The sequence below is a fragment of the Poecilia mexicana genome, unplaced genomic scaffold, assembly GCF_051168715.1.
Source record: "Poecilia mexicana isolate PSO_F unplaced genomic scaffold, ASM5116871v1 scaffold_18, whole genome shotgun sequence".
In the NCBI taxonomy this organism is placed as follows: domain Eukaryota; kingdom Metazoa; phylum Chordata; class Actinopteri; order Cyprinodontiformes; family Poeciliidae; genus Poecilia; species Poecilia mexicana.
The window spans coordinates 1,942,340-1,960,141 of NW_028263387.1; the positions used below are offsets into that span (position 1 = coordinate 1,942,340).

General features: G+C 39.9%; 1 protein-coding gene across 2 annotated transcripts in view; it reads right to left on the minus strand.

The window, feature by feature from the left end:
• focad (focadhesin) overlaps positions 1-17,802 on the minus strand; it is a 106,212-nt gene that overhangs the window by 1,551 nt on the left and 86,859 nt on the right. For both annotated transcript variants that reach the window (XM_088016079.1, XM_088016078.1), the window contains 9 exons: positions 4,509-4,589; positions 4,305-4,433; positions 4,107-4,222; positions 3,782-4,024; positions 1,772-1,861; positions 1,507-1,684; positions 1,332-1,429; positions 426-677; positions 265-340 (listed from right to left, as the gene is read on the minus strand). In XM_088016079.1, the coding sequence (XP_087872205.1) occupies positions 265-340; positions 426-677; positions 1,332-1,429; positions 1,507-1,684; positions 1,772-1,861; positions 3,782-4,024; positions 4,107-4,222; positions 4,305-4,433; positions 4,509-4,589 (1,263 nt within the window). The remainder of the gene's footprint in view (positions 1-264; positions 341-425; positions 678-1,331; positions 1,430-1,506; positions 1,685-1,771; positions 1,862-3,781; positions 4,025-4,106; positions 4,223-4,304; positions 4,434-4,508; positions 4,590-17,802) is intronic.

The window sequence follows — 17,802 nt, forward strand, 5'->3', positions numbered from 1 at the left end:
AAAGCTATTAGTGTAATTTAAAAAGGAAAAGTCCAATAGAGTATAAACTTACACATTTATTATTTCTAAATGTAAAAATAATTTGTTTGCAAATCAAAGCCTTTTCTTTTAGAATGACTCCTCTGTTTGGGTTATGTCTGTTTACTTTCACTCACTTTTAGGAACAAATGTGAGTGCATCAGGGAGAATAAACGGACTAACTGTACAGAAGCAGCTGCAGAAGACCTGAGCCGTAAACAGATGGAGGAATGAAACGTGCTGCACCTCTGGCTGTGCTGATGATGATGGCTGACAGATTCTCTTCAGGACCTTCTGTTATGCTGAGGAGCCAGTCGATAAACTGAAACACACACACGCACATGGTTGTCATGTTGGACCTATAACCTTAAAGCCAGCAGTAAGTCACCTAACCTTTCACTTCTCACCTTGTGTGTCTGGCTGCTCCATGGTTCTTTGCCTAGCAACAGCGGCAGGCTGTGTGACACTCCCAGCATGCATTGTGGCAGAGCGAGCTCGCTGAGTGAAAGTGACCCATACAAACCATGCTCTAGCGCTGGAGGCTTGGAATCTGGTTGCCATGGGAACCATTGGGGCCTGATGCCAAAGAGAAGGGGCATGAAGTGGTCACCCCAGGAGATGACAGCAGCAGCAAAGAGTTGGAACAGGAAGTCAGTGGCCTGCAGATAAACAGCCAAACAGTAGCCACATGTTTTTAGCCACTGAAATACCATCCACACTATACATTTTCACAAAAAAGTAATCATCAATAATTTGAACCTATTTAACAAATATAAATCTGAAATGTGTGGCATGCATCAGAATCCAGTCTCCTGAGTCAATACTGCCTCTACTCATTTTGCACAAACAACTTTCTCCCTTCTTTATATCAAACCTTGGTGGGTATAACAAGAGGCAGTGGAAAACAGTAGGAAAGTATGTGGATGTCCTATTCTGGTCACCATGCAACAGAAGGGACCATAGAATTTGAAAATTAAAAACCATAGAAACCCATCTAGCTGTACTGATAAACTAAAAAAAAGTTTAAACAATTGACATGCTTAGGCCTCAAGGTAAATTAAGTTGCAGAATATTAAAAGATTTTGCTGTAAAATGGCATCTGATATCTGAAGAGAAGCTCTAAAAGGTTTCTGGTTTATGTTTAATAAGAAGTTGAGTCATTCCTGTGAGTTAGTTGGAGAACAGGACCTGCGCAACACATACTGAGTCATCAGTGACATGCAGTAACATGACTCACATGTGGAAAAGCAGCACCGACTGGATGTGTGGTGCGGCAAGGGGAGGTGAATGGACCGGACCTGACCGGACCCTACCTTCTTAGTGTCTCCAGATCTGATGGAAGTCGCTCCATAGGCGATGTTCCGGATGTGTCCCATCAGCTCTAGCAGCCACTCCATGCGCTTGGAGACACCTGAGGGAGAAGTGGGCATGCTCAACACGCAGACTTAGACAGTAGAGCCGCTGTTACCAGCAGAGCTGCACTCTGACCTGTACTGGTGCCAGCAGTCAGCCGACACTGGTAAAAGGCCTGCAAGAGGATCCAGCCCAGTCTGCAGCTTGACCAACCACAGAGCACACCGGTGATGACATCATTGAGGCTGAGCAGTGGAAGTCTGCCCTGAGAGGTGAGGAATGCCAGGACGAAGCAGGCTTTTTCCACCTGAGCCTGAGATTCACACAAACACTCAGCTTTACTCACAGAGCAATTGCTCTCACTTCCTGACACCACACTGACTTCTGACCCCACACTGACCTCTGACACCTGAACGATCCTGTCGATCTCCGTGTCGGACATCTCAGACAGACACCTGGCCACACCCACATAGAGTTCCACCTCAGCATCCTGAAACAAGAACAAACACCAGGAGCTGGACAGCATTCCTGTTTTGATCTTTGATTTCTCTAATTAGTAGGGCTGTGTAATAATATCAATTTTGCGATATATATCGATATTTTCTTTCCTAGAAAAAAATCAATATTCTTCCGCAAGTATCGTACCATCCAACTGTCACCTTGCTCACTCACTGCTTGCTTCGCCGGGAGAGTGATTAGGTCATCAGGCTTAGAGTGATTCCTTCAAATGTTAAGTGTGAAGGTTAAAAAGGTATAGGTATTCTGAGCAGGGTACTTGGTGCACTTTATTTACTTTACAAATGCATGTAAGCTACAGTTTATACTGTTTCAATTAAACGAAACATGTTTTCTCACCACTTCTTTAATTCATTTTGTCCAGCTGTCGACTTTAAGTCTGTGTCCATGTCCAACCAGAGCCAGGTATTGTGTAGTTGGTGCTTTTAATCAGTTTTCAATTAAATTAATTCAATCTAACTCTATAACAGTCACAAAATGTCACCAAAATCACACTGTCCCTCTAAAATCTTTCAGACAACTGCAAAAGTGCATTGAATTGTATCGTTTGCTGAATATCGCAATATATATCATATTGTGAGCAGAATATTGTGTATCGTACCGTGAGATTATTGTATCACTACAGCCCTACTGATTAGAGTGATTAACTTTGTTATACAGAAACTTTGTTCCCAAAACACAGACGCAAAAAAACACAGACTTCTGTTCAGTGCTTTGTCAAAGTATTCACATCCCTTCTCCTTTGTCTCATTACAACAGCAGGTGGCAACAAAAGGATGTAGATTTGATTCAAAAATAGTTAAAAGGAAATTAAATGTCATAACTCATATCACCTGCAGACAGGAAGGATCTCCAGTAGCAATCAGTCTTCTGAATAGGTCTCTGACCGAAGACTATTGCTGTATGACAGTCTCATGACTGTCATGTCATGCTAACAGCTCAATATCTGGGCAGCAAACATATTTCACAGTAACATGTCCAGGATGACACAGTTGTTGGCAGCTCTTCTAATCTGCTTCATTAGCTTTGGCTGCTTCATTAGCTTTGGCTGCACTTTGACTAGACCATTCGAAAACATGAACATGCTTTCAAATGGCCTGTGACTGCTACCATCAAGAAGACGGCAGCCATCTTAGTTTGAAAAAAAAAAACATGAATCCTTTTTCTTCTGCTTTAGCTATATACTTATAAGGGCAGATAATAAATGGATTCACTGTGATGAATTGATTATTGGAATAATAGTCAACTAATTTACTAATCAATTAATCATTAACTGGTGAATACAGACTCAAAAAGGCATTTTACTGAAAGAACAACACACTCAGTACAGTAAATAAGCCAAACTGTAAAATAAATATATCCATTTTGCATTTAAGATAAAAAAACTTTTGTTTGAAAATATGTTCTACCCAAAACTCCTCAAGTAGCAGTTTTATTTTCACCTGCTTCAAATTCACTATAGGAATGCCATTTTTGCATTTTAGGCTTTTTATTTTCTTATTTAAAAAAGGAATTGATTTTTTTTAACTAGCATCTTATAATATATTTCTATTGTATACGATAAATGCGTGAATTGTTCGATTGAATGAAAAATCTGTATAATGTGGCAATTTTTTCTTACCAGATTAATCATCAGAATAATCGATTACTAAAATAATTGTTAGTGTTAGCTATGTGTATGAAGCAGAACATATCAACAAAAAACACTACCATTACTGATATTATATAAAGTCTAAACTTTAAAAAGTCGTGTCCTCATCCTGCTTGGTGAGGCAGTAGAAGGTTCATCCTCTATTCAGTTGTGAATGTGTGCCAATGTGTAACTATGGCAACAAGGTGTTGTTTCAAGGCGAAGCTGTAATAGGGTGGAGCTGTAAAGGAGTGTTGACCCCACCTGGATGTGGCTGGGCAGGAGGCTGAAGGCTGTCTCGACGGTGGAGCAGAGGGTGGTCCAGCAGTGGCTGGGGGGGTTAGGGAGGGCCATGGCCTGAGCCATGCCCCGTAGCAGAGGGACACATAGGGAGCGCCTTTGGAACTGCTGCAGGCCCAGGTTCTGCACATACACCTGCAGCTTGTCCTCCGCTACCTGCTTCATCCACACACCCAGGGTCTGGTAGAGGTGGGCCCAGGTGTGATGCTGCAGGGGGGGAGAGAAACTCGTATGAAAGCTCTGCTTGGAGCTCGCTGCAGCCATGATGAAAAGGACAGGAATAACCAACACTGAGGCTGTGGACGAGTGGCGGGGACAGCCAGGACCCCAGGAAGAGGGACGCACTCTGGGAGGACTGGGCCTGGGACGCCGCCAGGACTACACACTGATGCTGGACGCCTTCTCCTGTGAAAGTCAAACCACACCTTGTGGTCACCTGTAGGGCATGTGAGAGGTAGGTGTGTGTGTGGGGAGCATGGGGAGTTACCAAAGCTGAGCCTCATCAGCGGGGACAGGACAGCGCTCCAGTTAACGGGGGGGAACTGGAAACCAGCTCCTACTGACGCCATTGAGGTCAGGACTGCCCGAACCAGAGCAGGTGGGGAAAACTCTGGACCTGCAGCCGCAGTCACAACCCAGATCTCACACTGCATAGTTACACACACACATATACCTTTTCAGGAGAACACACCTTTCCTTCCAGCTTCAGTGAGGAAGTCGGTTATAGATCTGATGATGCTGCTCTCTGGGAGGTAGCTGAAGTCCTGAGGAACTGATGGAGAGAGACAGAAGAATCACAGATCGGAGCATTGCTACAGCAACAGGCCTCATTCAAGCATTCATCATCTTCGCTTCAAAACTACAACGTTCAACACATTTCTGAGGAAACATTTCCACTAATAATTTATGTTATTTTGCAACAATAACATGTTGCAAAATAACAAAATATATTGCAAAAATAACTGCAAAATTTGCAGTTTGCAAATTTATGTTGCAGTTTCCACTTCATTATTCCTCAGAATAATGAAGTGGAAGGAAAATAGAGCACAGTTTTCAGAGTTGATATTTCGGGGTAGTGGGCGTCTCAGTGGGTGGAGCAGAGGCTGTAGTCACTCTGAAGGATTTTCTAACTTTAACATCAGATCTTCTGTTTTAACCACAAACAAGTGTATGATGAAAAAAATATATGTTTTTGAACATAATTTGATAGTTAGAAGCTGCAGTTAAAGCCCCCTCTCCTCCTCACCATGGGCCCAGTGTTAAGACACTGGGCCCATGGAGGCAGAGGCACTGAGAATCCTCAGTCATTATTACACTGAGAGCAGGCAGACTCGTTTATTTTTGCAAAATTGTTATTTTTAGCTAAATATTATTGTTGAGGGTCACAAGCAGGCCTCCTGATGCACAAAATGTTACAAAATATTTTAAAAAAGGGCACTGGGGCATCAGGGATAAAAGGGGAAGAGGGGCTCACCCTTCCTCCACGTGCCTGTGGAGTTGATTGATTTTATTGTTCTGTCAGTCGAGGGCGTAGGAACAAGTTTATCATTGGGGGTGACGCGTATCAGAAACCTGAAAGATCCGTAAATAGCTTGAGCAAAAATGTCAAACAATGGTGTCATCAATACTTTACCCTAATCTGACCCCTTGTAATGAGTAATCTAATGTGTTACTATTTACAATCCAATAATCAGATTAAAGTTATGTATCCAAGTTGCGTATTTGTAATTTTTTTTTTTAGAAAACACATATTGTTGCTTTCTTCTTTTTCCTTGGGGAGATACGTTTCATGTGTAACACCAGCGACACAAACGTAAACGATGGAGGGAAAAGAGATGTGCATTTTCTAGCTGATGGATGAATTTTTTATTGAGTAATCAAATTACTCTTTCAAAGTAACTTTGCCATCCATGGTAATAAACTAACTACACTACCTGTCACAATAACAAATATTGATTTTTGATAATATTGTTGTTTTGAGACAATTTTTAAGTAATATAATGTTAATGGTAAAATAATAATGCAAGAACACAATCTGAAAGATCAGTAAACTTTAAATTATCATTTAAACATTTAACACTACAACTGGAAGACATTTCAAATATCTAAAATAAATAAAACGACAAATAGAATTAATTTTGAAGCCTTTGTAAATAAAATTGTCCATCAAAAAAAGGTTTGGTTGAGACCAAAGCACCAATCTAAAAGCTTTTATCAAACAATTTTTGGTAGAAAGAGAGAGAAAGAGATTTCTCTCTTTCTAAAGAGAGAAAACAAAAATAAATTGTTTCTAAAGAGAAACGATAAATAATGCCAATGGAAATTATTGAATTTGTTTTAATTTATCATGAGCACGTAGGCCTGTCACGATAACAATTTTGCTGAGCGATTAATTGTCTAAACAATTATTGCGATAAACGATAATATTGTTTCAAGACCTTTTGACACTGTCATTTTGAAATGACTAATAATGCATGCAATTTCCTGCCATAGATAGATACACTTTATTTTCAAAAGAACACATAACACTGGAACTGATAAACTAAATAAACAAAACAACCAAAAACAAAAAGGATTCTCAGTTTCCATTAACAAAAAATGTACTTGAATAAAAACTAAACAACATAAAGCCAAAGTGGAAATAAATACTGCATTCAACCAAAAGAGTGCAGATTATGAAGTCTGTATACTATATTGCCCTTCTGTAATCACTAGATTTAAATAAAGATGGGCACATCTGACTACCTAATGCAATAGTTCACACTACACCATTTTTTGCCCCTATTTTCCCCTTACGACAATCAGAAACTGAAATTTTAAGTTAACTTCCGTTGCAATCAAACTCTGTAAGAGAGTTTGATAGTACGTGAATGTAAGACTGTTTGATAGTGAATGTGAGAGAGTTTGATAGTGAATGTAAGAGAGTTTGTAAGCTTTGGCCCATGCGGCCTCTCATACTGTTCAGCTCAAAGGAGATGTAAGCTCGGCGGCTGGGCTGATACAGTTTATAATCAGTCTACAGTTAACTCACACTTAAGCCCCTTTCGCACTGCAAGGCCTGGCACGGAACGGCACGCTTCAGTCCGGTTCCACCCGTACTGCAGCCCTGTTATGTTTGCATATAACTGAGCGTGGCATCAAAGCTGTACCTGACGTCAATATTTTTGAAACTAAACAATGGTTCCGATGTAGCGGCCGAAGCCACTACCTCAGAGATGTGGCGGAAAACTTTCTCTTTCCTCGTTGACCGATCTAGCTCGTTCTGTATTCGTTCATCAGCGAGTAAGCAGAGGAAAAAAATTACCTCATCATGGGACCAGGTAACAGCAAGATATTGGGAGGAATTCATTGCAAGTTAAAAATAATATTAAGAATATTAAAAAGAGCACTCTTCGCAAAATACAGTAAGAACAGTTTAGGGAGAGCCAGCTAGAACCGATCAACGGCTGACTGGAAAACAATCAACGACTGACTCTAAACCGGGGTGTCCAAAATCGGTCCTCGAGGGCCGGCATCTTGCATGTTTTACTTCTCTCCCTAGTGGTAGCAACAACCTCCTCAGCAAGTCAGTGTTCTGCTCAGGCCTTCTAATGAGCCATCATTTGATGCAGGTGTGTAAAACCAGGGAGAGAACTAAAACATGCAGGATGCCGGCCCTCGAGGACCTACTTTGGACACCCCTGCTCTAAACCAATCAGCTGCTGAATTCAAAGCAGCCCCCCTTGGCCGGCCCGATTGGAACCACAGCTCTTGTGGTTCTAATGCAAAACCGGTCTGCCCTACTTTGAACCCGTGCCGTGCCGTTCCGTGGCAGGCCTTGCAGTGCAAAAGGGGCTTTTGTGAATAACATTAGAGTTGCTACCTGTAACTATCCTGGCTCCCTGGCTGGGCTGGCAGTTTTGGGGCATCTGAATCGCTGCCAACAAAAAACTCCGCCTCATCTCCAAAACGACGAACAAAATACACATCCAGTTTTTGGCTTTTCCTTGCTCCCTTTTTTGCATCTGTTTGCCATTTCCGTGGAGCTCCACTTCTGTTAACTTAGTCCGTAAAAATGCTCTAGCTAGTTTGCCATCTGTTGCCAAGAGACTGATGATGACGAATTTTGCGTCTCATAGAGTGAAATGTAAGAGTAAAGATAATGCCAGTCACGTAGCATAACATTTTATTCAATATTTTACACCGACAATGTCACCAAAATCAGTCGGTCTTGTAAAGCTTTAAGCAACCATGAGTCAACAATGACTGGGGCAGCCTACTATATAATTCACTGGGATAGATTTCTTTCCAGTTGTTTGTACACTAAACGGATTAGAAGAGGGCTCACCTTCAAAGTATGCGAGTGGAAAATTTCAAGCTAAAAAGTTTTTCGCAACTGAGGTGAAATTACTGAGGGAGACAAATATCCCTCCTTCCGGTTCCTACGCCTATGCTGTCAGTGGTTCTATTTCATCCCTACTGACCGCCAGAGTTGGTGCTTCAAGCACTGAACGATCATTCTTGCACATGCGCAGGTCGAGTACCGTATTTTCCGCACTATAAGGCGCACCAGATTATAAGGCACACCTTCGATGAATGGCCTATTTTAAAACGTTTTTCATATATAAGGCGCACAGAATAGAGCTTCGGAGCGTGACGTCACTGCTCTACTCGGAGGGGTATCGGCACCATCTTTGTTGCCACCGACAAAAACGACTGTCTCACAGATTTAGCTATGGCATGAACTTGCTGCGTTATCGGGTGTAATGTCCGATCACACGATCAAAAAGTTAAAAAGATGTAAAACGGACTTTCGTTTCACTATTTTCCTGCTTGGAAACAACGCGAGGAGGCTAAGCTATCGAAGCTAATGAAAAGAAGATGAATGTCCTGGTGTCAGCGGTTGAGACGTCCTGAAATTACGTTCTCCAAAATCCCCAGATACCTACAAGTTTGCTCCAGACATTTCCATTCTGGTGAGTGTCTAAATTCGCTTTGTTAGTGTTGTGTCATAATTTATTTTGCTATGATTTTGTCCGGGTGTACTCTTGATCAGTTTCTGTTGAGTTCATTTAAGTGGGTCAACCTTGTTTAGGTTGGGCTAATATTGTTTATGTAGTATAGTCCGAGTTTTGTCAGTGGACATCGAGGTTATTACATTTTTGTGAAGTAAACTATTTTACTAGTGTTATCAAATTTACAGTATTCATACTGATGTGTGTTCTGATATTTCCTCTTGAAGGCAAACCGACGTATGAAATGGATTAGCTCAATCCTGACTGGGGTCCAGCGCTGAATATGGGTCACTGCGAGGTAAACGCCACAACATCGGACCAACATGGGCGTCAATTAAAGAGGCGATATAGCAAGACCATCAACAAGTGGGGGAGCAAGTTATAGAGACTGTTTTTATCATTTACCCCAGAAGAGGTAAATAATGAAAACACAGTTCCAGAGGCTGTAGATGAGGAGCAAGTTGGAGAGGCTGAGGAAAAAACGCCAGGAGAGGAGCTCAGCAAGGCTGCAGAAATATGTGTACAGTTGGAAGTAGCTGTTTTCTCTCATTCAATACCAATTTCATGTGGTAAACATTCATGAAACATTTAATTCAAGCACTTCAAGTTGCATGTAAACAGGTGAAGAAATTAATCACATTTAAACTAAAAATTTGATATTTGATAAAGGAAGATGTATATCCATGTGTATATATATATATATATATATATATATATATATATATATATATATATATATATATATACATATATACAGTGGGGAGAACAAGTATTTGATACACTGTTGATTTTTCAGGTTTTCCCACTTGCAAAGCTTGTAGAAGACTGTAATTTTTATCATAGGTACTCTTCAACTGTGAGTGATGGAATCTAAAACAAAAATCCAGAAAAATACAATGTATGATTTTTAAATAATTAATTTCCATTTTATTGTGTGAAATAAGTATTTGATCATCTATCAACCAGTAAGAATTTTGGCTTTCACAGACATGTTAGTTCTTCTTTAAGAAGCCCTCCTGTTCTCCACTCATTACCTGTATTAACTGCACCTGTTTGAACTTTTTACCTGTATAAAAGACACCTGTCCACACTCAATCAATCAGACTCCAGCATCTCCACAATGCCCAAGACCAGAGAGCTGTGTAAGGACATCAGGGATAAAATTGTAGACCTGCACAAGGCTGGGATGGGCTACAGGACAATAGGCAAGCAGCTTGGTGAGAAGGCAACAACAGTTGGTGCAATTATTAGAAAATGGAAGAAATACAAAATAACGGAAAATCTCCCTCGGTCTGGGGCGCCATGCAAGATCTCACCTCGTGGAGCATCATTGATCTTGAGGAAGGTGAGGAATGAGCCCAGAACTACACGGCAGGACCTGGTCAATGACCTGAGTAGAGCTGGGACCACAGTCTCAAAGAAAACAATCAGTAACACTCTACGCCGTCAAGGATTAAAATCCTGCAGTGCACGCAAGGTGCCCTTCCTCAAGCCAACGCATGTCAAAGCCCGTCTGATGTTTGCAAATGACCATCTGAATGATCCAGAGGAGGAATGGGAGAAGGTCATGTGGTCTGATGAGACAAAAATAGAACTTTTTGGTTTAAACTCCACTCGTCATGTTTGGAGGAAGAAGAATGATGAGTACAACCCCAAGAACACCATCCCAACCGTGAAGCATGGCGGTGGAAACATCATTCTTTGGGGATGCTTTTCTGCAAAGGGGACAGGACGACTGCACCATATTGTGGGAAGGATGGATGGGGCCATGTATCGTGAGATTTTGGCCAACAACCTCCTTCCCTCAGTAAGAGCACTGAAGATGGGTCGTGGCTGGGTCTTCCAGCATGATAACGACCCAAAACACACAGCCAGGGCAACTAAAGAGTGGCTCCGTAGGAAACATCTTAAGGTCCTGGAGTGGCCTAGCCAGTCTCCAGACCTGAATCCAATAGAAAATCTTTGGAGGGAGCTTAAAGTCCGTGTGGCCCAGCGACAGCCCCGAAACCTGAAGGCTCTGGAGGAGATCTGTATGGAGGAGTGGGCCAAAATCCCTGCTGCAGTGTGTGCAAACCTGGTCAAGAACTACAGGAAACGTCTGATCTCTGTAATTGCAAACAAAGGTTTCTGTACCAAATATTAAGTTTCATTTTTCTGGTGTATCAAATACTTATTTCACACAATAAAATGGAAATTAATTATTTAAAAATCATACATTGTATTTTTCTGGATTTTTGTTTTAGATTCCATCACTCACAGTTGAAGAGTACCTATGATAAAAAATTACAGTCATCTACAAGCTTTGCAAGTGGGAAAACCTGAAAAATCAACAGTGTATCAAATACTTGTTCTCCCCACTGTATATATATATATATATATATATATATATATATATATATATATATATATATACACATATACTTCCTTTAGTAATACTAATTAGGTTTTTTTCTTTGTTTAGATCAGTGTTTCTCAACCCTGGTCCTCACCGCCCCCCTGCTCTGCATGTTTTAGATGTGCCTCTATTCCAGAACAGCTGATTCAAATTATTGCATGACCATCAAGTACTGCAGAAGCCTGTTAATCACCCGGAGATACAATTCAGGTGTGTGGCAGAAGGGAAGCACCTAAAACATGCAGGACAGGGGAGCGGTGAGGACCAGGTTTGAGAAACACTGGTTTAGATCTTCATGTTACCTTTGTTATCCCTTGTCTCCTGTTTCATTGTGTTTTGCATTTCCTTGTTTTCCCTGGATTTTGGATTTAGTTAGTTTGTTTAGTTCATTAAAAATAACAAAAATAACATCCACATAAAGTATGTCCACTGCCTGCTGCGTTTGTGTCCACCGCCACACCACATCATGACACAAACCAGATGAAAAAGCCCATCTTTAAACATTTAATGTGTAATTAAACAATAAAGGTGACAAGTAAATTTTATGAAACAGTTCACACTTTAATAAATATTCGTTGTATTTAACATATTTCAGGTAAGTAAACATGTAATGAAATAGATCCAGTCCTAGAATTTTATGAAATTGAACATTACAGGTTACAAATGTTCTTATCATGTGAGGTAATATATTTTATGAACTTTTTAAAAAATCTATTTTTCAAATATAAATTTGATTAAAAAGTAAAAAAGGGGTCAAAATGGAATAAAAATATGCCTCATCTATATATACTGCTCAAAAAACATAAAGGGAACATTTCACTTTAATTTTGTGTGTGGCTCCAAATCCAGGCCTCCATTGGTTAATAAATTTGATTTCCATTGATGATTTTTGTGTGATTTTGTTGTCAGCACATTCAACTTTGTACAGAACAAAGTATTCAATGAGAATATTTCATTCATTCAGATCTAGGATGTGTTATTTGAGTGTTCCCTTTATTTTTTTGAGCAGTGTAGTTTAGTAAAAATTTTGAGTTAATAGGTCACATGACCTAGAAGCTATTGAAGAAAATACTAAAAGCTAAAAATATATATAAAGAAGTGTTCAAATGTAATGAAGATGTGTGCCTCATTTATACAGTCTAGTAGAACGATTTCACACAGATTTTGAGTTCATGGGGCACACGATTTGGAAGCTATTGAATAAAACATTTAATATTATTTAAAATATTAAATATGACTTAAACATTTTTTAGAGGATAGTGTGCCTCGTTTAATAGCATGAATTACCACTTTTTTGTATTAGTTGGTCACAAGACAAAGCATTTATTTACAGGAGTGTTTGGAAATTGACGGTCCCTATGTGAACCTCCGAGCACTTGAGGAGGCATCGGTAGAGAACAGCTGGCCGAAATTAGCGTTCATAAATCGGATCAACCTTGAGCTGAACGTCCCTTACTCCGCGGAGGGCGAATATCCTTCGCTGCGGTCGGTAATACAATGAAAACACCGGTGTTCTGACTAGTTTGTTTAGGTCTGTGGGCTGCAAACATGGCGCCGAGCGACGTAAACGTCATACGCTGTGACGTCAGCTCCAAAGCTCTATAGACGGTACAGTAGAGGCTGGAGTTACGTTATGCATCCACTAGATGGAGCTGCACTAAAGTGAATATCAACAAAACAGTCCGACTCCGGTCGGTGAGGAGAGCCTTCCGCGACTAGGCCGGGGCGTGGGCGGACGATGGTCAACCTTCTCCGTTCGCGCATAGCATGGTCGTGGAGAACGTGGTGCTAAATGACCTGCAGATGACCTGATTCTAGACGGTCGGAAGGTAGATAGGTCAGTCAAACTTTATTAATAGATTACAAACCAGCGTTCTGACAACTATCCCAGCATGCACCGTGCGCTTCTTCTTCTACAGGTGAAAATGAAGTCAGCGGCTGCTTACCGTAGTTGTTAGACCTGTTGTGGCTCAATATTGGTCCATATATAAGGCGCACCGGATTATAAGGCGCACTGTCGGCTTTTGAGGAAATTGAAGGTTTTTAGGTGCACCTTATAGTGCGGAAAATACGGTACTTGATGACAACAAAGTCACCTGTGACAGGTGACTCCATAGTCAAATGACACCCGATGCCCAATCCCTTTTGTTCTTCTGGCGTGCAGGTGTGTTGAGTACAAGTAAGTTTTGTTTTTCTTTTCTACAGCAGTGGTTTACTGTTCGCTTTAATTTGCCTCATTGCTTGTTGTGGCTCTTTTTACTCACCGGTGGAGTTTCTGCTTGCGCTCTGACGTTGTTTATCTGACTCACCTGTAGCGTTTCTACTCGCGCTGAATTTGTCTTCAGTTTGTTTAATCTGTCTCACCAGCAGTGGAGAAAGTACTCAAAAATGTACTTAAGTAAAAGTACAAATATACAGACAAAAATGTACTCAAGTAAAAGTAAAAGTACCACATTAACATTTTACTTAAGTAAAAGTAAAAAAGTACTGGCTTTTAAAAATACTTAAGTATTAAAAATAAAAGTACTCGCTGAATGCATTACCTAATCGCTAATATCATTAAGATTGTATTTAATCAATCATATTTAATTTGAATACATCAGAAATGTGCCATTTTAATGAACAATGCCACAGATAAAGCATGTTTTTATTGTGTTTTGTCTCTGTAACATAGTTTAGACTATGTGATTCTATGCATCATAATTTCAGGGATGGAAACATCTTGTCTCCTGTCCTAACATAGCATGAACTTCACTTTTTTGCCACTAGTGGCTTTTATTTTGAAAGAAATCCAACTGAAAAACGCAGAGCTGCATTTAACGGTGTCAGAGCACTTCTTCGGGACAAGCCGGGAGTTTGGTATGGACTTTTATATCCTGCAAAGCTAAGAGTGACTTTCAGAGGAACAGAAACAATGTTCACAGACGCGAAAGAAGCCCAGAGATTCGTAGAGCTCCACTTTGGCGCCGGGGGAGAAGATGTAGGCGACCCGCGGCGGACACCTGATGCAGACGCGGAGTGACCAGGTTCTGGTGGTACCTAATGCCTGGACTGTGATGCTTAACCAGTTAAGTTTAGATAATATTTAGAACTCTGGTGTTGCTTAAATAATTAGCTGCCTTGAATATCGTTGATAATCTAGGGTGGTCTGATGTCTACAAATAGGCAGCTTACATAACCTGACATGTTTTTCAGACCGTTTTCCAACTGTTCAGGTGTCAGGTTGGTGCTCGAACGGTATATTTTTGCAGAGCCTTTTTCAACTTCTAATTAGGAGTGAAAAGTAAGGGAAGTTGTTAGTTGAGTAGGTTAATGTATCTTGGTTGTTTGAGTGTTACTCTTAATTTAATTATTTTGTTTATTCTTTTCTTTTTTTCTTTCTTTTTCTTTATAACTTCCTTAGAGGGGTCGCGCCTTACTTTGCAGGTTCTTCTTAGTATAGGCAAGACAGTAAGTATTTTGTTCGAGAGGGTGGGCTGGGACTTAGATACCAGGTTTAATCGTTTCTATCACACTCGTGAGGAATTCTATACTCTTTCTCATTTTAATCTGAGTTATGCAGGTTGATGTAACACAAACAAAGAAGGGGTGACAAGTTACTTTGGTCACATGGAATGTTAAAGGTTTGAATAATCCTGTGAAGAGGGGTAAGATATTAGCACACTTAAAGACAATGTCTAGCGACATAATCTTTCTTCAGGAAACCCACCTTAACAAGAATGAGCACATAAAACTGAGATGCAGGTGGACAGGGCAAGCTTATCATTCTACTTGTGCAGTGAGAGCTAGAGGCGTGGCAATATTATTCAAGAAAGGTACATCTTTTATCCATAAGTCAACCATATCCGACAAGGAAGGTAGATATTTAATACTAGTTGGAGAATTGTATTCTGTCCCTATAACTCTGGTTAATATATATGGCCCCAACACAGACTCTCCTCTTTTTTACAAGCATGTTTTAGCCCAAATACCTGACATTTCGCAGACTAATCTAATCATTGGAGGGGATCTAAATCTTGTATTAGATCCATACTTAGACCGTTCATCAACACGTAGAGCAGCGGCCTCTAATGCTAGTATTTTTCTTAAGGAATATCTAAATAACTCTAATTTGTTTGATAGCTGGAGGATTTTTAACCCGCAGGGGAGAGCCTACTCATTTCACTCAAATGTTCATAATGTGTACACACGAATTGATTATCTAATGTTGGATGGAAAATTATTACCCTATACAAGTGAAGTAAAATATCACAATATAGCAATTTCAGATCATGCCCCCCTTTCTTTAGATTTACATTTAGATAATTTGAGCCAAACCGAAAGGACATGGAAATTAGACCCACAATTGTTGAAAGAACCAGAATTCTGCAAATTTATCAGAGAGCAGATTACATTTTTCTTTGAAATGAATGACCTTCCTGGAACGTCTCCTTCAATATTGTGGGAAACTATGAAGGCCTACTTAAGGGGAGGTATTATATCCTTTCAAGCAGCAAGGAAGAAAAGGAACTGAGCAGAGTTGGTAGATTTAGAGCAACAAATTAGGTGTCTGGACAAGGATAACGCTACACACCCCTCTACAGAAACTCATAAAAAAATTATTTCTCTAAGATATAAATACAATCAATTATTGTCAAATAATATCACTAGAGCTTTTATTTTTACACGACAGAAATATTTTGAATTTGGAGAAAAGCCTAATAAATTACTGGCAAGACAATTAAGGAAAATGGAAAGTGACCGTACAATTAACAAAATCAAATCAGAAAATGGGGAAATTTTAACCTCACACAAAGACATTAATCATAGATTTAAACAGTTTTATGAATCATTGTACTCCTCCAATGCTGTAAAAAATGACTTACTTATACAGAAGTTTTTAGATAGCTGTAATCTCCCAACCTTAACTCAAGAAGACAAGAGCTCTCTTAATGCAAATCTCTCTTGCATAGATATGCAGGTTGCTATTAAAGCATTAAAGAATGGGAAATCGCCTGGTCCCGATGGATACCCTGGGGAATTCTATAAAGAATTTAGTGACCTTTTATCACCATATTTGTTAAAAATGTATATCAAAGCAACTTGGATATACTACCGCCTACTATGAGAGTAGCCACTGTAATACTAATACCCAAAAAAGATAAGGACCCTACGGAAGTGGGTAACTACAGACCAATATCACTGCTGACCTATGATCAAAAGATACTTGCCAAAATTCTAGCTAATAGGTTGAGTTTATTAATTGACAAATTAATTCATCCCGATCAGACGGGTTTTATACCAAACAGACACTCTTTCTTCAATTTGAGACGTCTTTGTAATGTGATCTACTCTCAGAGGGAGGAAACTTCTGATTTAGCTGTCCTTTCCCTCGATGCGAAAAAGGCCTTTGACCAAATAGAATGGCCCTATCTCTTTGCGACCCTGAGAAGATACGACCTTGGTGAGGACTTCGAAAAATGGTTAAAAATCCTTTATCACAAACCTTGTGCTAGAATTGTCACCAATAAGACATTATCTCCTGCATTCCAATTATATAGGGGTACCAGACAGGGTTGCTCGCCATCACCCTTACTTTTTGCCTTAGCCCTAGAACCACTTGCACAATCAATTCGCGCCAACCCCCTTGTACAGGGATATACTACTAAAGGGACAATAAACAAAATTTCCTTATATGCGGATGACATACTTTTGTTCATAACCAATCTTCAGTGTACTGTACCAGCTGTCCTAGACATAATCTCTCAGTTTGGCAGGTTTTCCGGTTATAGGATCAACTGGTCTAAAAGTGAATTGATGCCAATTAAGCTCAAAGACTCTTCGATTTTGGAAAGTATGCCTTTTAAAATAGTTAGTAATAAGTTCACCTACCTTGGCATAGAGATTACTAGGGATTTTAATTCACTGGATGAAGCTAATTTCTCCCCCCTTGTGGTAAAGCTACAAAATAACATTCTGTTTTGGAGATCTCTTCCCATTTCCCTGGTGGGAAGAATTAATGCAATTAAAATGATCTTTCTCCCTCAGATCCTTTATCTGTTTCAAAATATTCCTATATTTTTACCTAAGAAATTTTTAAAGAAACTTGACTCTATAATCATTCCATTTCTAAAATGTGGTGCATTTCATAAAATGCACCAAATTAGTAAAGCTCACCTTTGCAAGGCAAAATCAAAGGGCGGACTGGCCCTCCCAAACTTTTTATTTTACTATTACTCTTGTGCGCTTCGCACCATTACAATGTGGCTAGATTGCAATTTTATACAATGCAAGGGGATCATAATGGAAAAGGAAGACTGTAGTCCTCATGAAATTGGTGCTCTTATTTTGTCACCAACAACTACAGACGCCTCGGCATATAACAATAAATGCATCATCCACAGTATTATACGTACTTGGAAACAAATAAAATCCCAATTTGGCAACGAGTCTATGTCCATCTTATTACCAATAGCAAAGAATCCCTCATTTGTCCCTTCCACTTTAGATTCAGGTTACATACAATGGAAAGAGTTAGGCATCAGAACTATTGGTGACCTGTTGGTGGGTGGTAATTTTGCCTCTTTCTCTCAACTTCAGGCCAAATTTGGTCTCCA